Source organism: Lipotes vexillifer, unplaced genomic scaffold, assembly GCF_000442215.2.
Source record: "Lipotes vexillifer unplaced genomic scaffold, Lipotes_vexillifer_v1.1 scaffold629, whole genome shotgun sequence".
NCBI lineage: Eukaryota > Metazoa > Chordata > Mammalia > Artiodactyla > Lipotidae > Lipotes > Lipotes vexillifer.
The window spans coordinates 566,487-589,652 of NW_006774188.1; the positions used below are offsets into that span (position 1 = coordinate 566,487).

The following is a 23,166-nucleotide window of genomic DNA, read 5'->3' on the forward strand; positions in this document are numbered from 1 at the left end:
AAAAAAAAAAAAAAAAAAAAAAAAAAAAATCAACTTACAGTTTTGGATTTGGTAAATTTATCTTCACATTTGATTGCTTCCTCTGGAGAAACTCTTCTTTTTGACAAATCAATATATCCTATAGGAGAAAAATATGAAAAAATTATCTCTGTCTAGGTGCTAAAGAATCACTGTGACAATTTTCACCACCATATTGTTGGGTTGGCATACCTACACTTATTCCCCACTAAAATCGTATCAACAAAATACTGCATAAAAAGTACAAGATAAGAGATTTTTGTTTTCAGAAATGAATTTTTATCATGTAACTGCGTATTCTATTACCTTAGTGGAGGGAATAATTTTCAATTATCCAAATGAGAGCTAAAGCCAAAAGACACTGTATTTGTCTATTTGGCATCCGTTCATCACAGGGTCAACTGCATTAACTATATTTTCTGTATTCTTGATGCTCTGACATTTGTGGCCTGGCTGACTGGGGAAGAGACTTCCGTGCCTGGCACTAGCCAATTCTTAGAGTTGGCAAAGCCCTCAGTGGGAGCAGCCTTTTACATGCAAATCAACCAATCTAGAGCCCATGCCCCCAATCATCTCATCAAAGTTCCACACAGCAGGCCAATATTATCCCATGCCGTAAACCAGCATACAGCCAGGCAGGTACCAGACAACTAGGGAAAGCCCCAATGCACCAAGCCCTGCCCAAACTATTCAAATGAGCCAACACTAAACTGTTTATGCCGACTACCTTGCCTTTGTCATGGAAACCTCAATAAAAGCTCTGGCCTAGGCTTTCCCCTTGCTCCTTCTATCTCCTGATCAAAACCGGTGCTTCCTCATTTGGCTTTGCATTGCATGCTGGGTTCCCATCTCTTGGGAAACTTCAATAATAAAAATGTTCTTTCAATGGCATTGGCCTCTCCATGTCACCAGTCACCTCCATAAATAAAAGTCCCATGGGTACACAATGAGACAAGTAGTTAAATGTATTTTAAAGAATTATGAGGGAGCTCCCCAATGCTCACTGCAGCACTATTTACAATAGCCACGATATGGAAGCAACCTAAATGTCTACCAACAGAGGAACAGATAAAGAAGATGTGGTACATACATACAAAGGAATATTACTCAGCCATAAAAAAGAACAAAATATCGCCATTTGCAGCAACATGGATGGATGGAGAGATTGTCATACTGAGTGATGTAAGTCAGACAGAGAAAGACAAATATCATGACATCGCTTATATGTGGCATCTAAAAAAAGGGTACAAATTAACTTATCTACAAAACAGAAACAGTTACAGATGTAGAAACAAACTTATGTTTACCAGGGGATGGTGGGGGGAGGGATAAATTGGAAGACTGGGATTGACATATACACACTACTATATATATAAAATGGATCACTAATAAGGACCTACTGTATAGCACAGGGAACTCTACTCAATACTCTGTAATGGCCTACATGGGAAAAGAATCTAAAAAAAAGAGTGGATATATGTATATAACAGATTCACTTTGCTGTACACTGGAAACTGACACGACATTGTAAATCAACTACACCCCCATTTAAAAAAAAAGAATAAAGAGGGAGAAAATGGTTTTTTTATGTTTACCCACATATTTTCCATTTCAGCCATCACAGCTCTTCAGCCTGAACAATTTCCTTTACCATCTCTTATAATGTAGGTCTTACCTGGTAATAAATCCCCCTAGTTTCTATATACCTGAAAATGTTTTCATTTGATTTTTGTTGTTGAATATTTTCTTCAAATACAGAATTCTGGTTTGACAGTGTTCTTTCAGTGTTTTACAGATATCAATCAATGCTCTGACCTTCATTATTTCCAATAAGAATGCCACAGTAATTTGTATTACTGTTCCCCTATAAATAACATCATTTTCCTAGGGCTACGTTGAAGATTTTCTCTGTTTTTCAATAGTCTGGTATGCCTAAATGTGGTCTTAGTATTTATCCTGCTTCAGGTTTGCTGAGCTCCTCTAATATATAAACATTTTTCTTCCCCAGCAAATATGGGAAACTTTTGGCCATGGTTTCTTCAAATATATTTTCTGTTCTTTCTTTTTCTCCCCTTCTTTTGGAATAGAGCTTTTGATAGTTGACAGGTTTGTTTTTTTTTTTCTTCTCAGTTCTTCAGATTGGTTCTTTTTAAATGAACTACCTTCAAATTTCAAGGAGCCTTCTGTCATCTTTTATCTGCTGTTAGCCCATCCAGTGAATTTTTTAGATATTACACATTTCATTTCTATAATTTATATTTAGTTCTTTATGAGAGTTTCTAATTTCTCTACGGAGATTTCATTTTGTTCATTCACTATTAAGCATATTTTCCTAATATCTTTGAGCAGTTATAACATTTACTTTAAAATGCTTATCTGCTAATTCCAACATTAGGGTGATCTCTAGGTCAGTCTCCATTGATTACCTTTTTTGTATGGGTCATATTTTCCTGTTTCTTCAACTATTTAGCAATTTGAGTTGTAACCTTGACATTAGGAAATGTATGTGGCACACTGTGAATTCCTTTAGGTTCCTCTTAGGGACACTGAATTTTTTCTTTTTTTTCTGGCTGATACGTACGGCTTGCGTTTCCCGACCAGAGATTGAACCCACGCCCTCAGCAGTGAAAGTGAGGCATCCCAACCACTGGGCTGCCAGGGAATTCCCAAGGATACTGAATTTTTGTTTTAGCAGTTAGCTTGTTTGAATTCAAAACTATAAGCTCTGTCTCCCCAGATGGAAAGCAAACAAAATTTGTTTAGATTTTTACCCTATTGGGCTGCAGTCTACCCTGTGTATTACTAGTTTCACGGGCTGGCCAGAGATTTCAGCAGAGTTTATATATAAACTTGGGGGCTCTCCCTCTGTGTCTCTCCTTTCTCTAACCCCTATCACTACTTTCCAACTGTTGTGGTTGTCCAGAACTCTCATCTCTGGCTCTCAAGCCATTAAGACTGTAGGTTTTCCCCTAGAATTTTCAATGCCCTGCTTGGAAGTTGTCTGTAACATGCACTCAGTCAAAACACTGTAAAATTTATCCAGTGCAGTTCCTTTCTTCCAAGTGTCAACCTGATTTCAGTTTCAGCCTGCTTTTGGTTGCTCCCACTCTCCTTGAGTAATTTTTACCACCCATTCAGATACTTGTTTAGGGTTTATAGCAGTTATGATGAATGGTTTATCCAATAGGACTGAATCTTCTAGTAACAGAAATGGATCCCTTCTATACATCTTCTGCACTTTGCTTTTTTTCTTATCTTACCCTGGAGATCTTTTCATATCAGAATATTCAGATCCCATTCTGTATAAAATTGCCTTGCTTAGTTGTGTCATGATTTATATTGATTTATATTATATTTATATAATTTAGATTGTTTCTTGTTTTTAATTAACATTGTAAAAACAATGCTATTATGTAAATAAAATTTTACATGTAAATACTGTACATATACAAGTTTACCCTTTCACTTTTTCTGATGGCAGTTGAAAATGTATTTGATTCCTTTTTGTGTATATATTTCATATAATAGGAAAGCAATATAAGATAAGACACCATTCGAGGTCCTACTGGAGCAACAACGAAACACAAGTTTAAGGAATAATCTCAGTCTTCAAGCAGTTTAATAAATGGAAGCTGGGGAGGGTGCCACAAGTAAGTCATATCAAAGCATTTAGAATAATCAATGTGCTAAGTGGTAGCACCACCTAAGGGGTAATATAAGCTGCCTCGAAAGTTTATTGTCTAAGATTATAATCAGAAAAGAAGTCAGTTATGTATAAAATTATTCATTTGCAGAAGTATCAATTAACTAGATGGCTGAGGAGATTCAGAAAGCCAAGCTCAGTCAGGGTGACTGATTGGTCTTTTAAGCATGACGGTAACCACTTGCCTGAAACTAAAACCTAACAAACTATAGTAAGATGACTGAAACAAATTATCTTAACTATATTAAGCCAGTTGAAGACAAAACCTACTCAATGGTATTATACAATATATTTAGAAAAATTGTGTTCACAAAGGTGAAGATTTACATGGGGTCCAAAAAAGGGGCACCCAAAGCGTAAATAAATGAATACCTATTCATCTCTGCTGGAAAGATCCCAGAGGATCTGGGGGTCACAAACATTCTGATTACCAGAGACATACAATATTGGGTTTTGGGTGTGTGTCTGCAGTATATTGCTTTTTTAAAGACATAAAAAATATTCCTAAAATCCACTTACCTTTGCCCAATTTCCATCACTTATTCAATAACCTGATTACTAATCTAACTCTAAATCAATAAAAAGGCACCTGACAAATATGAATGAACTAGTACTCTGGTTTGCTTATCTGTCTCTCTGAGTTTGGTGAGTTTGGCAATGAGTCAATTATCAAGATCCCGATAACCTCCGGGAATAAAATTCAAGTTACTTGGCTCACAAAAACTAGTCCTGGGATGTACTAATTAAACCACTACTGGGCTTCCCGGGTGGCGTGGTGGTTAAGAATCTGCCTGCCAATGCAGGGGACACAGGTTGGAGCCGTGGTCCGGGAAGATCCCACATGCCGTGGAGCAACTAAGCCCATGCGCCACAACCGAGACTGCGCTCTAGAGCCCACCAGCCACAACTACTGAAGCCCGCATGCCTAGAGCCCATGCTCTGCAACAAGAAAAGCCACCGCAATGAGAAGCCCATGCACTGCAACAAAGAGTAGCCCCCGCTCGCCGCAACTAGAGAAAGCCCGCGCACAGCAACAAAGACCCAACTTAGCCAAAATAAATAAATAAATAAATAAAATTAATTAAAAAAAAAAAAACCACTACTAACTTAAAAGGTCTTGTTTAGATGGTTAACTAGCACCCGTCTCTAACAACTTTGTATGTAAAAGAGTTTAAGGACAAAAGGAGGTTTTTCTTTTTTTTTTAACTTCAGTAGGCAATTTACAAAAAATATATTTTAAAATAAATCATTTTAAATCAAAGATTTGCAGATATAAATTATTTAATATATGAATATTTATATATTAAATATAAACTTATATTTAATAAGTAAATACAAATTTTTAAAATTAAATTATTTTAAATCTTTTTCTCATTTACCTTTTTCTTTGTCCACTCTGATAACAACCACACATTCATTCCTGCCAATTCGGATGAGTTTGTTTATAGAACGGATACGCCTTCTGGACAACTCACTCAGAAGAATCATGCCTTCGATGTTGTTGTATTCCAGCAAGCTGACATAAGCTCCCATTTCAGCAATGGACCTTACATTCACCATCACTACGTCGTCCACCTCAGGAAATTTGTGCTGATAAAATCTACAACTTAGACCCGGCATTCTGCAATCTGAACAAAAGAATCAAGTAAGTGTTCAGTTAAGGTCAAAATTTAAAAATGTCAATTTTCCACATCTTGCCACTGGAAGAAGTTAACGGTTTTCTCCCCCTCTTTAAACTTCTTAAATGGTACCAGAAAACAGAGGAATGTTCTGGAATCAAGCTTTAATTTTTATTTTGCTCCACAGTTTTGTAAGGCTTGTGTGATTCTCTACCATCAGTTTCAGAGGACTCATAAAAAATAATGACCATTTACAAAGTCCTGACACTGAAGGATTAAAGGTACACCTTAAGAGTAAAATATTATTTTAATACTTTAAGAAATAACAAATGATAGGAAGCATCACTACTATTATAAACCTGTCAGAAAAACTAAAGCTACTCTTCCTCCAAGTCAGCTAAGACTGGATATGCTACCGCCTGCTATATGAAGGGAAGACTCTTCCAAAAAATTAAATCCTAACCCTAACCACATATCAAATGATATACTCTATTATTTATTATAGCCAAAATTATAGTATCACATTTCAAGACAAAAACAAAAAATTTATTAATCACAAAAGACACTAATCTGAATTTTTTTCCTCTTAAAACAAACTTGAATTTAATTCACAACTACCATAATTTTTAGCTCCCACTTTTCCCATTACTCCCAAATATTCTTCTCTTTTGTTGAATAGTTATACCCAAGCTCGAGAACAGCTTTATAGATTCCCACTACTATAAAGTTCAAGTTTCTTTTAACCTCCACACATTAAATATATTTAAAACTACTCCCTTTGATCCACCCAACCTACTTTCAACACCACTCCTTTTATGACCCACAGGCCTAAAATCATACCATATGTAGAAATACATTTTTAAAAGGAAGCTCTCAAATTAATCATAGTTGATAATTTTCATGTTTTTCTGCTAATCTTAACTAATTTACTATTGTCAAAGCTCAGAAGACAGGCAATAATAAGACCTAAGGTCCTATGAAAAATTTGTGAAACTTCACCTACTAACTTATTTTTTTCTTATTAATTGGGAAATAAGACTGTCATTACTTATCTTAAAGACAGAACACCTACATCCAGCTCATAGAACACCAGAGTTCTGCTTCAGAGCAGTTTGAGAACTTGCTACCTGCACTCACATGTTTCTTCCTAGTGGCTTACCCACTGATTTATACATTTTTCCACTACCTACAGGGTCCTATATTATCTGGCCACTGCCTATCTCCCTGAGGTATCACTTTCCTCCTAGTCTTCCCCATTTTATAGATGAAAAACATAAAGCATGGGTTAAGCATCTTGTTTTGTCATATACTGCTAACAAGTGACAGTCAAAATCTGAACCTATGAAGTTTGAATCCATAGTTTGTGTCTTATACATCAGGCTATATTTTCTCTCAATATCACTGATAAATACATGACAATCAGTAAAACATCTTAAACAAAAAGCACTATCAATGTACATATTCAGTGCTGGAACATAAACTATAAATTAGTGCAAACTTTTAGTATTAACCTATCCTGTATAACAAAAAATAAAGCTGCATATTAATAATAGTGGCAGAGATATATTTCTCTTTGAAGCTTGACAAAACAGGGATTTAGCAAATAAAGGGAAGCAGACATTCAATTACCCACCAAGAAACAGCTGAGCTGGTTGTTTCATTTTTAAGCAGGGCTTTTTTTTTTCTTGGACAACTGTTGTCAAATATCTGCATGTAAAGTACTAAAATTTGAGAGCTGAAAAAGTTTCAAATTGGATATAAAAATAAACGTTATGGAAATGTATGAAACAGTTTTAAGAGATTTAACAGGTGCTAACGACTTTTACTCACCAAGTTTCTTCAAATAGTAAAGCCAATAATTTTGGAAAAGCAAGACTTAATTCGATTGTAAAGAACACAGGCAATCGTGTAAAAGAATCCTGAAGGGAGGTATGGATGCTAATGCTTCAGGAGGTACAAGTCTCTTTGCAATAGACGGTGTAAATAAAGGAATACTGCTAATGGCATGTCATTCACAGTAAAAGACAAGTAGTGGAGTATAAAAAAAATCTACTTTGCAAAAGAACCTGCATAATGGTTGACAGATTTTGAACCTATCTCCTTATTTATGGAAATATGCTAATAACACTAACTTTGAAAAAACTCAGTCAGGAAAATAGGAGTCACACACCAAGTATCTATCAGCCCTTTTACATAATTTTCAAAGCACTTCGACTTATTTATTTTGCCCTCAATAGGGTCCTCAAGTCAGGCAAGTAGCATAGCCTGACTTTGGGAATAGTTCTAGACATGGGTTCCAGACTTCACTCTCCTACTTACTAGCTGTGGCTGCTTGGGAAATGCATTCCCATTAACTGTAGTTTCTAGTGTGTGCCATGTACTTCACCGGTTTGTGGCGGGTATCAAATGAAATAATATACATGTGATAAAATTTGGAAAGTGTAATGTGCTATACAAATATAAGCTATTAAAAGGCAAAGGATGTATCATTTCCATTTTGTAACTTAATTCATTAAACAATTATTTTATTATTAAAACAAAGTATTAAATGACTTCCTCAAAGACAAATGCTTACTAAGTACAACAGGAGCTAAATCCAGGTCATCTGACATTGACTCCAGAGTTTAACCCACAAAGCCTTAATATGTCAGAGTACTACAATACAGTATGTGTTCTCCAGTAAAGAACACCCATCTTTCAAAATACATGAACTGAATTCCAAGATAATTTCAAATACCCTGCAATGTCAGTAATTTTGCCTGGTCAAACAGTAGGCAGGACTTCTTAAACCACTGCATGGTCAAGTCGCCATAATGGATACAGAAGTCCACATTCTTTTCCAAAGTAAAGTACGATGTGATAGAGGCAACTCCCATGATCATTCTAATTCGGCCCTAACAGTTATGTTCTGAATGCTCGTTTTTACTATATAAGTGCTACACAAATAAAGCTTTTAAACTAGTTCACTGTCATTGAAAGAGGAAGCACCCATCTCTAAAAACATTACTGTGCATCTTTTTGAGATGTTTTGAGAATCGCTGTCATTTGGCATCCAATGAACTGAGAAGAGGCAGTAAACCTCTATGTAAATAATTCCAAACTACTGAAAGACACAGAGTTACAAGGTTTTTTCCCCCTTGGATAACAGCTTAAATCGGTAGAAAAGACAAGACTTCTTTGCTACACCTTTTCCCCAAGAAACAATGTTTCTTATTAATGAACGTTAAAGTAGCCTAAGTTTGGGGCGCTGACAAAAGGGACCTAAAATTCCTGTATCTTATGTGTTTTTTTAGTTCTGCTTAACCGTAAGATCACAGCGCGTATTTCTACAACTCTATTCTCATCGGTGCTGAAACAGAGCAAACCGATACGAAGAGTAATAAACTCTTCAGTAGGATCTTTTAGTTCCATCTTAAGGAGCGACTCATTCTCCAGAAACGCACCACTCCAGCAACACAGGGCGACAGCAGCTTCGATTTCTTTTAATATCACTTATTGGATCTTTTTTTTAACCCAACTCTTGTCAATATCGTGGCCCAATCAACGGGTTCCTTGAAGTGCCCGGTCTGGTTACAATTGAGAGTATTTGCTGGCGCGGAAGTAAAAAGAAAAAGGATGGAACTCTCAGGTCCGGAGAGGGCAAAGTGTTCCGCGTCCCGGTTCGGGGGCGTCACGGCATTCTCCCAAGGCCGCCCCACCTCACGGCGTCCCCACTTGAAGCACACTGAAAGGGCTGTTCAGTCACTCGGCCCGCCTCCCTTCACGAGAGGCCTCCGTTCGCACCATGACACCTCCGCTACACGGGGAGACCGACACGGAGCCGGCGGGCGGTGGCAGCTGTGTGCAGACACTTCCCGCGCAGGGACGGGAGAAGGAGGGGGTGTTAGCCCGGGCCTACCCTCTATCGACCACCCATGTCACTGGACACAACCAAAGTGAATTCCTGGAGAAACCGATCGGGGCGACTAGTCACCTGAGGTATGTGTGTGAATCCTGCACTGGTGTCCGGCGCCACGCTCTTCAATCGGAGAGACCAGACTTGATCCACCCGTAACAGCCGCCGACTCTCCTCAGCGTGCGCTTCGCTCGACCCCACCGCGCATGCGGAACCACCTCTCAGCACGCAAGCGCCAACAGGATGGAGGCCCCTCTTCGTCACTGACCATAGAGTCCAGGTCCTCCGAGAACAAAGAAGAATGTGGACCTTAGGAAGACCTGAAAAGTACGTTTTCTCGCTGTCTTTAGCTTTCGCTAAGTAACCTTTACGGAGCAGGTGAGAGGGAGGACTCTGATTCCTTGTCCCTGAAAAATAAATCCTCTCTGAAAGCTTTAATAAACCATGAGGTGGCGCTGTGACCAAAGATGAAAAGTGGAGGAAGAGAAGGAGTGTACTCTTCCCTGTTCTTTCGCCTCGCCCTGCGCAGCCGCCTGGGAGCTGGAGACCCGGGGGGCGGGGGTGGGTGCTAGAAGACGAACCGGAAATGAGAGGCGGTTCTGGGGTGCGCGCGCCTCAACATCCGGGCACCGCCTTCTTCCTGTCGACTTCCTCACACCCCTACCCCCACCCTTACCGACAGGAAGCGGAAGTGAAGAAGGCGTATCCTGGCTGCCTCTTAGCAACGCCAGGGGGGTCACGTGACACAACCAGCTGACTCAGGTAGGGGAAGAGTCAGTTGCTGGGTTTGTTGCAGCCACGATTGCCCGGCCAGGGACCCGGGCCTAACAGTCATCGTCAGAATGTCGGCCAAAGACCGAATTGAAATCTTTCCCTCGAGAATGTAAGTAAACGAATGGAACGAACAGGTGTTCAGGAAGACCTTCCCGAGCCGCTGTCCCTCCATACCCTGGACCAGCAGCGGGGCTCCTTGTTTCCTGGGCCGACCTGAGCTCTCTCCAGTCTCTTCTCGTGAGTCCAGGGCGAGGCTCCTTGAGGGGCCCCTTACACATTCCTCTGAGTGAACCAGACTGGACAGAGCAAGTCCAGCACGTGAGAACAGGCGCCCGGCCTGCTGGCTTTTGTAGAGATCCGCTGACTTTAGTCATTAATCGAGCCATTCATTCCATATTCCCTTATTGATCCGGACACTGGATTTATATAACTATGAATCGTCGCCACTCTTGCCCTAACAGGGCTCACAGTTTAGTGGAGGGATAGACAAGCGGACGAAGTTTGATAAATGCTTTTTTTTTTTTTGCGGTACTAGGGCCTCTCACTGTTGTGGCCTCTCCCGTTGCGGAGCACAGGCTCCGGATGCGCAGGCTCAGCGGCCATGGCTCACGGGCCCAGCTGCTCCGCGGCATGTGGGATTTTCCCGGACCGGGGGCACGAACCCGCGTCCCCTGCATCAGCAGGCGGACTCTCAACCACTGCGCCACCAGGGAAGCCCTGATAAATGCTTTGAGAAGAGAAGTCTACTGCGGTGGGAAGCAGGCTTCTAAGCCAATTTGGGGGTTGAATCGAAACGCCCTAAAGTGGGCGTCAGGTTCGATCTTGGATACCCATACTCATTTTCCAAGACCCCCTGAAATGTCACATGCGGTGGGAAGCTAGACCTGAATTTCCGAGGCACTCCTTTTGTCTGTCACCATTGCATCTCATTCAGACTTCTGTTAATATCACCCATCACATTATAAAGTGCATATTTGTTTATGTATATTTACCACTGAACTGTGAGCTCTCTCCAGGATGAGAAGTGTCTTGATTATTAATCCACAGAAGGTCCACAAAAAATGTTACTTGAATGAACCCATGCCGTGGAATCTGTTCACTTGTGGCCTCCTTTTCTCTTTGGGCCTGAATTCTTTGTCAGGAGAAAAATTTTGAGTTTTCTCAAATGTGTCTAACAACGTGTGGAAGGTAAAGATTGTTCTTATTTGCCCTCTCCCCATCCCCCTGCCCCTCTTCCTTTTCCTCTTTTTTTCACTGAGGAGCAGAAAATCAGTTTTGGCTTTGACACTTAGATCTTTTGATTGTGGTCCTATCTCTTTGGGGGTGTTCTGTTGTTTTTCTTTATTTTGGCTTTTTCTCAGAGAATCTGAAGATGCTTTAAAATAAGAGTTATATTTAAACCCCAAACCTAGATTTCTGTACCTACCTGGGTGGCTACAGCTTTTAATGAAATGAAGGGGTTTTTGTTTGTTTGGTTTCTACCTTCACCTACTGACTTTCTAATAGCTGTTAGTCCTAGGTGGGAAGTCAGTCAGTTGTGGAGAAAGGCAGTGCCTGTGAAATAGATAAGGCTCAGGACTACTCTGGGGTAGTGAGGACTGTAGAACTCCCAGCACTTAAAGACTGACTCCATCCAAACCTCTGCCCTAAGAGACACCAGACGCTAGCATGGCTTCTAGTAGCCTAAGGCTATGTTCCTAGAATGACTCCAGCCCCTAGTAAAATGCCTGCTTGAGAAAACTCATCCAGCCAGAATTTACTCTTTGTTCTATGCAACACCTGAGACTATGCCCCTGACCGCCCTTCCTTAATTGCCTGCTAGCAGACACAGCTGGCCTGATGGCATTTCCAATGCCCAACCTTTTGGAATTTTTCTCTGACTCGCGTCCACTCTCACTCTCCTCACTCATTTTAAAATGCCTAATCACCTGTGCACAATCAGGAAGGAGCTCAGCTCTTTCCCCTGCGGTCAGTGGTTACTGAATAATATCTGTTTTCACAGCTTTAACTAATGTCTGGTTGTGTTTATCTTTGATAGTAGTCAGAATGTTAACATTTTGTTTTGTTTTGTTCTTACTTTGAGACTAAGAGGTGAAAATACACTCTTTGGGCTTAGACAAGAATGATAGGTTTGTGAAGGTGAAAATTGCTATTTGAGAGCACTCAGCTTGCCGATTGAGAGGAAAATCAGGTGCAGGAAGTAACTGCTTCTCTAAATATTTTCCCCAAGGCTTATCAGCAGGTACTTTGTCATGTAGTCAGATGTTTTTGATTCAGCTGGAAAGCAAAGTCATCATCCTAGCTGAAGGTCAAACATTTTTTTGGGGGGCCAAGCAGCTCTGTAACTTGTGAAAGAACAAGTGTTTAAAGAGCGAGGCTAGAAAATACACTAGTGACTTCTGTTTCAGACACTACTACCTTACAGTGTTATCCTGTGAAATGGGGCTGTCACCCACTTAGGCACCAGAGAGAGCAAAACAAGTTTAGAGTGGAAGCAGAGGAGGCATGAAGGATTTGGAGTCAACAGAAGTCAGTCACATCCAGGTTCTCCTACGTACTGGCTATAAGCCCTTGGACACGTCACTCTTTGAGTCTCAAGAATTAAAATTTGTCTGTTTCATGAGAAAAGAAATATAGGAGGAAATTAAAATTAGCTTTTTACTGTAAACTTGCTGCCGTTTGCAGTACTAGGATTTGACTGAAATTTGGTTCAACTCTTTGAGCCCAAAATCTGGTGGTTAGTGTCAACAACACAGTATGTTAAATGTACACATTGAGGTGCATAGCTCTTCCTCAGCTGGAAGCTGAACCAGCTTCACTTGGTTAGACCTCCAATGAGGCTAGTCAGTGCAAATTCAGCCACTGATAGCTAGTTTTTCAAAGACAGAACTGTTCACCTGAATTATGTCCCCTTAATCTATAGGTGAGGCAGTATGGCACATGGTTGGGGTACAGTGAACCTAGGTTTGAACCTTGGTTAAATCCCTGGAGTCAGAAATCTGTTTCAGGTCTTGCTCTGCGTTTTCTTCACCGAGTGACTGTGGGAAAGTCGTTTCACTTTTCTGAGCTTCGTTTTCCTATCTTTCAAGATAATGTCTAAAGCCCCTTCCAGCTATAGATTTTAGTAACCTTTGGCCTATGGTAGAAGATTCAGTATAATCTAAGAATTTAGTCAGAAGTTTAGCAAAAACTATTTTGCAGTTGGTAATAACACCAGTCATATGAAATTATGTCCCCTTAAATCACTTTAAGTATGTTATACAATTGATTATTGAATCTTATTATCCACTTTTTTTTCTCATTATTAAATTTTATCTGGCATATGGTAGCAAGAATGGAAATGTCAATTTCTGCTGTTGCTTTCTTGACTTTGGTTTTGGGGTTTCTGATGGGAAGAGATTGAAATAGGGAGGTAAGGAGATTTAAGTGGCTTGTCACTTCTCAGAAGTGTTTACTTATATGTGTCATTTGTTACCTGGAGTCATTTACAAATTAGTAAAGTGATTGGTAGTAGAGTCTTAATTGATGATATCAAAACACTTCAATGCCACACTTTTAATGGAAAAAGTGATAAATGATTGTGGTATGAAATACAGAAGGTAAAACAGAATATAGTAGTAAAAAAATCCATCTTTTTCACTCAACCTCACTTTCCAAAGGAAACTGTTAGACCACTTTCTGTGAACCTCTCTAGAACTATTCTCTTTATCTATATAAGCACATTCATCCCTTACTGTGCATAACTGAGACAATATAATATGAGGAGCACATGCAGATCTACCTTCCTCTTTTTTTTAATGGCTTCATATCATTCTGTTGTATGATGAACCATGATTTGTGAAACATTTAACTTGTTCCCACCCTTTTGCTATTATAAATAAGGCTGGACTACTCGTCCTTGACCTTTTACATGTTTTTGTGTACATGTGGGAGTAAATCAGGGGGATAAATCCCTTAAAGTAGAATTGTTGGTCCTGAAGGTAAGCATTTCAAATTTTGATATATATCATTGGACAGATTTTTTTTTTAATTCTTAGTGCATCCCTAATGGAAACATATACTGTTTTAACTCACAAATCAAGTAATTATTTAAACTATGCTGGCATCATAAAATAGTTCTAATAAATATTTATTAAATCATAATAAAATTTATTAAATTAACCAATTATTAAGTAATATTAATTATAATTTATTAAATTATTATTTATTAACTTATTTATCAAATTATTAAATTCTTATTTATTAAAGGATTGTTTCTGTTTTAAATAAAAAAGACTTCTTATTTATGGAACACTGAGGGTGGAAATCTACAGTATTGAGAAACCAATTAAGCCTGTCAGTCACAAATGGTATATATTCTTGCTCTCATGACATCAAGGAATTAGCATAATTTTAACACCATATTGGGGAAGTATTTTTATTTTAAATGTGTTTAACTTTATTTACATAGGGCACAGACCATCATGAGGGCTCGGTTAAAAGGAGCACAGACAGGTCGAAACCTCCTAAAGAAAAAATCTGACGCCTTAACTCTTCGATTTCGACAGATCCTTAAGAAGATAATAGAGGTAGAGTGAAGTTTGCTTCGAATTGTATTTACTTTAGAAGTATCTATGGAAAATCCAGCACGGCCATTGGTATTTTAATTAAACTTTTTTCTTTCAAAAGTAAAAATGCCATTATAAATGTCACAAGTTTCAGAAAGTACATTTAATAAGATTCAAACTCTTTTTTTTTTTTTTTTCTTTTTTTTAGTTTTCTAAGATTCAAACTCTTTACTCTTGCCCTCAAACCCCACTTGATCTACTCTGGCCCCTGCCTGCCCCTCTGATCTCATTTGGAGCTTTTTTTCTAACATCCTCCTCTAGGACCTTTGCATTAGCTGTTTCTACTGCCCGAAATGCTCTTTCCCCAGTATTTATTATAACTGTCCTCTGGCCTGTCTGGTAACTTTCTACCCACCTGTCCCAGTTTTTTTTCTCTTTCAAAAAAATTATTGTGTATTCTCAAACATTAAATATTCCAGATTTTAGAATCACTGTGCCATTAGGATTTTGAGAGCAGTATAGTGAATTTAAAAGATTAATTTGAGCAAAACAGCATGGACTCATTCAGGAATAAGGTAGGCCCTTCAGTAAAGTTCAGTTTTCTATTTCTTAGTGCCTTTGTTCCAGTATTTTAATTATAAAACTCATGGTTTTGCAACATTGTTAGTAACCATAAAACCAAAACTGTTCAAGCAAAATTGGATATATTTATTTTATTGTTACCAAATCAATATTTACATGTACACCTGGTGTAAAATACTGATGGTTGTTAAAGGAACATGATTATGATATGATTTTTCCCTGTAAAAAACTTGGTTTTATTGGCTGTTGGTTTTTGCTTTTCCAGACTAAAATGTTGATGGGTGAAGTGATGAGAGAAGCTGCCTTTTCACTTGCTGAGGCCAAGTTCACAGCAGGGGACTTCAGGTAAGAACACTTAAGTGGGGTGTTTTGAAAAACAAAGTGCTATCATGTTCATAATTTCATTTAAAAGCCTCTTTTAATTTAAAGAAATACATAAGCATTAAAGACAAATGATATAGTAATAATAAGAACACTTTTAACCCCTTCACCTTAACACTTTTGTGTTTATTACCACCCACGTGTATCTGTTACATAGTTGCAGGCACAGAATACTTAATATTTTACAGTCCATTTTCATTTAGTACTGTATCATAAACATTTTCCCCTATTTTCACATAGCTGCATAATCTTTAGATGTATGATAATGTATTAACGTTTTCCTGTAATGGTGGGCCTTTGGGTTGATTTTCAGATTTTTGGATTATTAGAAAAGGTGCCATGAACATCTTTATGTATATATATTTTAATTTCTGTTGAATTATTTCCTTAGGAAAATTTTTGAGAATGGAATTGGTTGTTTAAAGGGCATGGACTTTATGGTATATGTCAATGTGTGCTTTACAAAGTGTACAAAATGGCTTAGTTATTGCTTTACATATGTTATGTTTGATTATGTCATTTGATTCTCCAAATAAGCCTGTGAGGTGGACCAGGCGAGCACTGTTGTTCTCAGTTTAAGTTTAGTGCCTTCCTAAAGTCAAATGACTGCTCAGGGGCAGAAGTGGAAGTTTTCAGGGTTTTTGATTTTAGTCTTCTTTACCAATAACACAATGCCTCCATTCTTAGTTTGTGTTATGTGGGAACATTATGTGTGGACAGTCATACAGCTTGAGGGGCATAAGACCTTTTTTTTTTTTTTTTGTGGTATGCGGGCCTCTCACTGTTGTGGCCTCTCCCGTTGGCGGAGCACAGGCTCCGGATGCGCAGGCTCAGCGGCCATGGCTCACCAGCCCAGCCGCCCCGTGGCACGTGGGATCCTCCCGGACTGGGGCACAAACCCGTGTCCCCTGCATCGGCAGGCGGACTCTCAACCACTGCGCCACCAGGGAAGCCCGGCCTTTTTTTTTTTTTTTCATAAGAACTTTTGAAGTAGTAGACTTCTAATTTTTGCCAGTGTTGGTAGGATAACAATTTGCATTGACTTTTCCATGAGAGGGCGGGAATAAATAGTGTGTATGTGGTATGTGAAAGTGTTTTAGGGTGGTTATGGGGAAGACACTTTATTTTGTGATAGTAACAGGGGGGGAGTCAGACAAAGCCAGATGGAAATTAGATAGATTCCAAGGTAAAGGAATTGAACTCCTGCTTAGATACACCTAGAGATTTGAACAGCAAACCCAGAAGGAAGGAACGTTTTCTCCAAATTACATTAGTGGAATGAAAATCCCTAAAGTCACATCCATGCACCACATGTCTGATTGAAAACTTAAGCAGTCCATGTACATTAAAATCATTCTTTGTATTCTTATGGCTAATTTTTGAATATTGTTCATACTTTGCTCTCTGAGGCCCTCCTCTGGTAGTGATTGTTCTTTTCTGAAAGAAGACAATCATCAAAGCATAATCGTGACATCTTACTTTTGCTGAAGTCACCTGATGGGTCCCTGCTGGTTTATTTCTCACTCTAAAAAACTCAACTAAATCAAAGCCTTTTCTTTTTCTGCAGCACCACAGTAATCCAAAATGTAAATAAAGCCCAAGTGAAGATTAGAGCAAAGAAAGATAATGTAGCAGGTAACTTTTCAACCCTTTGGAACTCTTGGTGGAGAAAAGATAACATTTTAAAATTAACCCATTTATACAGCAAGATCTTGATGGCCCAATTAATCTTTTCTCCTTAGACAAAGTTGATTGGCTTTACACGTTAAAACTTATTTACTAGTGGTTGCCAGGGGATGGGGGTGGGGAAAGCTATTGTTCAGTGGATGTGAAGTTACAGTTATACAAGATAAATACATTTTAGAGACCTGCTGTACAGTAGTATAGTTACAGTTAATAGGGTGTTGTGCACTTAAAAACTTAAGAAAGTAGATGTCATGTTGAGTGTTCTTAACAGATACACACAGGAAAAGGGACACAAATCTTTTGGAGGTGATGGATATGTTTATTACCTTAATTGTGATGATGGTATCATGGGTGTATGTATATTTCTATACTTATCAAAATGTATACATTAAAATATGTGCAATTATTTGTATATTATGTATACCTCAAAGATGAAAGAAAACAAACAAACAAACATTGTAACAGCCAGATCCCTAAGGATAATTTGACTTTTGAATAGGAATGAACACTTAAGAAGGAAGGTTCCTAAATTCATTCATTGAAACCAGTTACAGTTCCAGGCAATCTCTTGACTTTTGAGTATTTGCTGGAAAAGAAACACAGGAAACAGTGGTTAAGAAACAGTACTTCAAGGACATGTTTGTGAATACATATATGTTTCTGTGTTTAACAGGTGTTACTTTGCCAGTATTTGAACATTACCATGAAGGAACTGACAGTAAGTGTGAAACTTTTTATGTGTGTGTCTCTGGGTTGTTCCAGTTCCTCTTTAAATGAACTTTATTCTGGAAAAGGATGATAAATAGACTTGCTTAAGAGTTCAGTGGTTCCAGTGTTGGAAACCTTCATTTTTTTTTTTTTTTTTTTGGCCTCGCCGGGCAGCATGTGGAATCTTAGTTCCCCGACCAGGGATCAAACCCGTGCCCCCTGCATTGGGAGTGTGGAGTCTTAACCACTGGACCGTGAAGGAAGTCCAGAAGCCTTCTTATCAGATATATTTGGGATAATAATTTATCAGTTTATCAAAAAAGTGTTATTGCAGGGAGTCACAAAACATTATACATTGCTTAAAATATTTTATTTCAACCTAGAAATTTATAGAGTAATTTGCAAATTTAAAAATATAAGGCCATGGCCTTTCTTTGAGTATGAATCCACTGATTAGACTTCCATGTTGTCTTTCTGCATAAATGACACCCATAATGCATTGTTTATAATTTCCAGTTTGGGTCTTTTTAAAGTAGAGTAAGATCTTAGACACTGTGATACAATCTGAATGCTGAATCTTCCTAGACTTTTATAGCCAGCTTCTCCAATTTTTTTATAATTGTCTCACCTTTTCCTAATTTGACAGCATGTTTCAGGTAGTAATGCATCTTTGTTGAGTCTTTCCAAAGTAATCAACTTTCTTTCATAGAAACAACAATATTCTCTTTGGCCTTCATATTAAATTGGTTCACATCAAATATTTAGTACTGCTTGAATAAAGTAGAATATTCTAGAGAGCCACCTGTTAACAGAGAGTGTCAACCGTATTGGGGCATCAGGCAGTATAATCTACACAGGGAAGGGGTACATTGGTTAATCCAGCAAGGTAACTTCTCCTATAGTTAGATTTAGAATAGTATCCTTGTGCAAAGCTATTCAGCAACATGTCCTACAGTTCTGGGGGAGTGAAATGGGCACTTAATGTTTCGGTTAGTGAATTTGTTTTTCCATGTTTGGTATTATTCTGACTTATCTTCTTTTGGGAAGTTTATGGGGAAGATTTGACTTATCTTCTTTTGGGAAGTTTATGGGGAAGATTACACCCTAAATACAAATGTTGTCTGACTGGTTCTTTCAGGTTATGAACTGACTGGTTTAGCCAGAGGCGGCGAACAGTTGGCTAAACTGAAGAGGAATTATGCCAAAGCAGTGGAACTACTGGTGGAACTAGCTTCGCTGCAGGTAAGTTTCTGAAATGGTGGCTTCTGCACCATTGTCCCTACTTTTTACTACTAACAAAATGTTTGTGCAATGGTATAGTTTCACTCTTGGCTAGGTGAGAACAGCAATAGTCAATATAGATTTAAATGTAAATATAATATGGTTTATGCATGAAAGCCTTTTTTTTCCCCCCTTTGTGGCCAGTTAATCTATATCTAGGTCATTAGTGTATGATTCTCTTCTCTTGCTATTTTTATAACTTCAGGTGAGTCTGACGTAAACAAATTCTAATAGAATGGAAATCATGTTAGCTCTATGGAAATCTCATAAGAATTTTCTGTTGTTTAAGTATGTTGAAAAGAAGTAGTCTTGGTTTCCAAATGTTTTCTACAAGTGCTGAGTGAAGGCAAGTGGTGGACAGGGCATGAGTAGGAAGACTTTGTGCTTACATTATTAATTTATCCTCTTATTTTAGACTTCCTTTGTTACTTTGGATGAAGCTATTAAGATAACCAACAGGCGTGTAAATGCCATTGAACATGGTGAGTGTAAGCTGCTGTGAGGCTCTTTGTCCATCCTCTTGTCTGCACCTCCACATTTGTCACGGACCTACTAGGAATCAGGCACTGATCTCCTGGTGAATAAGATGTTGCCCCTGTCCACAGTGGGAAGGGCAGTGAGTCAGTAATACAGATAACTGTTAGTAAATCCTTTGATAGAAGTGTGTGTATGATTTAGAGGGCAGTTAGAGGAGAGTGGTGAGTTGAAAAGTACAGAATGTTTTATTCATTTCTGATTATTAATGAATAAAAGGTGAAACTATTTCTCAAGAGCCCTAATGTTTTTGTAAGTTCTTTCCAATGACTGAGTGATAAATGGTTTTGAACACATGGAGTATTAAACTTTAAATCTCTCTTTCTTAGGCCTTATGTCCTGTTCTCTTGCTGTTCTCCTTGATTCCTAAAAATAAATTTTCCCATTGGATGCATTTATTTTCTATCTCTCATTTCATTATTTTAAAACTATGACTGCTGAATGTTGCCACAGTACTTTTTGCTTAAGAAACTCAGTTTTCATTAAAGAAACACTCAATTTTAAAGTAAGAAAGGAGCAAAATTTGAGCAGCAAGGAAGTTATTTTGCTTGGGCTCTATTAGTGTTAAAGAGGAAGTTACCTCATTTTTTAAAAACTCAAAACACATTTCCTGACTGCTTGCTTGTGCCAGCCTCTTGCATGGAATTGCAAGCAAAACAAAATGGATAAGGTAACAGTTCCAATTCACAAGGAGTTCACATTCTAGAAGCAGAATAGGCAAATTCTGTGTAAAGTAGAACCTTATGATTGACACAAAATTCAACTTACTGTATTCTCTCTGCTCAATGCTCCAGTTTTTAACAATGGATTGCTGTTGTATTTAAAATAACATCTGTGGTTCAATGTTACATATTCATATAAATTCAGTATATTCAGTGTTGTATTTATCACGGTCCAGTGTTACCTGTCCATAGAAAAGACAGTATGAGGGCATATTCCAAAATATTTATAATTAGTTAACTGTAGAGTGGTTGGATTATACTTCATTTTATTTCTTTGTGTTTTTGTTTTTTGCATTAAATGTACATTTATTTTACAGTTAGAAAAAATAAGTTACTGTCATACAAATGAGCACTGGCAATTTGAAAAAAGATTTGAAGTTCTCACTATATATATATTTTTTAAACCCTAGTCATCATTCCCCGGATTGAACGTACCCTTGCTTATATCATCACAGAGCTGGATGAGAGAGAGAGAGAAGAGTTCTATAGGTTTGTTGGAATTTGCAGTTATTGATCATTTGTTGTTTTTCCATATTCCAAAAGCTCGATTTGCTGAGACATGTTGGCTTATGTTCTTTAGAATTAGCACAGCTTGGGACTTCCCTGGCTGTCCAGTGGTTAAGACTCCACGCTTCCATTGCAGGGGCCATGGGTTCGATCCCTGGTCGGGGAACTAAGATCCCACATGCAGTGTGGCGCGGGCAAAAAAAAAAAAAAAAATTAATACAACTTGTATTTTATTCTGATAAGAAACAAGAAATAATATTGCCAAAGGCTGTGGAGACAGATCTGTGCCAAGTTTTGCACACACCTAAAATATGGCATCTCTGAAAACGCAGGCCCTTCAGAGAAACTATAGCCTCGATAATTCTTTAAAATGAAATGATTTAGATGGGGTGTCTCCCACATAAAAAGAAACTGGAATTAATCAGTCAATCAACAAATATGTATTGCATGTTGGAAATGTTCCAGGAGAAAGTATAAAGTACTTGGAGGCATTACATAATAATATAAATCATACCATTAGAAAGTCAGAGTACTTGGAGAGAAATGATACCTGTATAGGAATTAGCTCTGAACATTTAGAGCTAGTAGGGACAATAAATACTAAATAGATGGTGTGCAGGGGTCAGTGTGTCAGTTTCAGAGAAGTGGGAGATAGGTGAAGGCAGGCGTATTCAGGAAAGACATAGCTGTCTTGGACCTTGAGTAGCATCTGAGTATGATTTATAATCGTAATTAGCAAAATTTAGTTTGTCCTTCAGTTGATGTGCAGGGTTGTGGTAATCCAGATTGAATGATCCAAAATTTTAGTGTCTGAATGCTGAAAACCTGTTCCATTATCAGGGAATGGACATCAAAGTTTTTTCACCCTGAGACAGGAGCTTTTGAAATCAGTTATTAGCTTAAAATGTGTGTGTATTCTACCTCAAATCTTTTTTTTTTTAAATGGGTTATAAATATGTTACTGAAATTGAAATTAATAAAGGTAGAATTTTGTTCTACTTTGTAGGTGTTTATTATCCTTGTTACAAAACTAGAAGAAATCAATTCTACTTAGTACCAAAACAGCATTCAGAAAATTCCCTCCTTTATTTTATAGGTTAAAGAAAATACAGGAGAAGAAAAAGATTCTCAAGGAGAAGTCTGAGAAGGACTTGGAACAACGGAGGGCAGCTGGAGAGGTGATGGAACCTGCCAATCTTCTGGCTGAAGAGAAGGATGACGATCTTCTCTTTGAATAATCTTTCCTGCTCTGATTCTTTCAGAAGGCCTAACATGGCATCATTTTAATTCACGGTGTGTAGGTTTGGTATGCGTGGCTATTTAATTTTTGGCCTAAGAATTTCACCAGTTGTAAAATTCCCTGTTGTCTGTTGATGGGATTACCTTTGCAGAATCATAATTCAGCAACCATTTATCACCAGTGAGATTTGGAAAACCTGCCCAGAAACTTATAGAATTTATTTTGCCAAGTGTCACCCTACTCCACTTACATGTCTGTTGCAAGTGACCTGCTTACCAACATATTAAGAAATTCCCCGTAGGAAACAGCAGTGGTCTCAGGCCAACACACGTATGCCAGCTACTGCTGGAACACCCTTTGTTCCTACCTACTTGCACACCACTGTCTGAGATTGCTGTAGCCATCCTTGTGTTAGTTACTGTGGGACTTCTCAAACATTATGAAAACCTTCACTTATTCTTCCTTGAATGACAGGTCTGTCTTGTCTGTCATGGGAACAGTTCTGCCAATTCAAATGTGACTATGGTAATATACAGTAAAATGATTTAAAAATGAATTGTTCCTTTTTTAATGAATTTACTGCTAAGTTGTGTTCTTATGCTCAGATCACCACATGGGATTGGTATCCAAAAAGAGCTTTCTCTGCAGACATGTATGAAGTGGGTAGCTTCCCTTTTCCCCCGCTTCATAAGCTTACTGAGGTGAGTGATTGTTGAATTTTGGGATACTAATAAATATGATTGCCAATGAGTTAAGAGGGCTTATTATTACTGCTGTTTTTTCTAAGAAAAAATAATTAATTCCCATTTGAGAGTAATAAGGTAACTGTAGTATTTTATAATCAGTAACAACTTGAGGCATTTGAATGACCATATCGGTTGACTGAGGTTTTTAGTAGTTTGATCTGGTGTGAGCCATCCATGATTACTCAGGCTTTCCTGCACTCAGTTATAGGCATTGTTTGACATG

General features: G+C 38.2%; 2 protein-coding genes across 3 annotated transcripts in view; one reads left to right on the forward strand and one right to left on the reverse strand.

Annotated features, from left to right (window-relative positions):
* EIF2S1 (eukaryotic translation initiation factor 2 subunit alpha) overlaps nucleotides 1–9,555 on the reverse strand; it is a 19,777-nt gene extending 10,222 nt beyond the window's left edge. The window contains exons 1-3 of the mRNA XM_007449017.1: nucleotides 9,314–9,555; nucleotides 5,101–5,342; nucleotides 39–118 (exon numbers count right to left, since the gene is read on the reverse strand). Coding sequence (XP_007449079.1) covers nucleotides 39–118; nucleotides 5,101–5,341 — 321 coding nt within the window. The 5' untranslated portion in view covers nucleotide 5,342; nucleotides 9,314–9,555. The remainder of the gene's footprint in view (nucleotides 1–38; nucleotides 119–5,100; nucleotides 5,343–9,313) is intronic.
* ATP6V1D (ATPase H+ transporting V1 subunit D) overlaps nucleotides 1–22,753 on the forward strand; it is a 28,563-nt gene extending 5,810 nt beyond the window's left edge. Inside the window, exons 2-10 of one of the 2 annotated variants that reach the window (XM_007449016.1) lie at nucleotides 10,008–10,118; nucleotides 14,460–14,577; nucleotides 15,404–15,483; nucleotides 17,087–17,154; nucleotides 17,879–17,923; nucleotides 19,052–19,155; nucleotides 19,610–19,676; nucleotides 20,861–20,939; nucleotides 22,054–22,748. In XM_007449016.1, coding sequence (XP_007449078.1) covers nucleotides 10,078–10,118; nucleotides 14,460–14,577; nucleotides 15,404–15,483; nucleotides 17,087–17,154; nucleotides 17,879–17,923; nucleotides 19,052–19,155; nucleotides 19,610–19,676; nucleotides 20,861–20,939; nucleotides 22,054–22,195 — 744 coding nt within the window. In that variant the 5' untranslated portion in view covers nucleotides 10,008–10,077 and the 3' untranslated portion in view covers nucleotides 22,196–22,748. Of the gene's footprint in view, nucleotides 1–9,836; nucleotides 10,119–14,459; nucleotides 14,578–15,403; nucleotides 15,484–17,086; nucleotides 17,155–17,878; nucleotides 17,924–19,051; nucleotides 19,156–19,609; nucleotides 19,677–20,860; nucleotides 20,940–22,053 lie in introns of those variants that run through there. The other variant, XM_007449015.1, reaches the window with a different exon arrangement.
* Nucleotides 22,754–23,166: the final 413 nt, after the last annotated feature.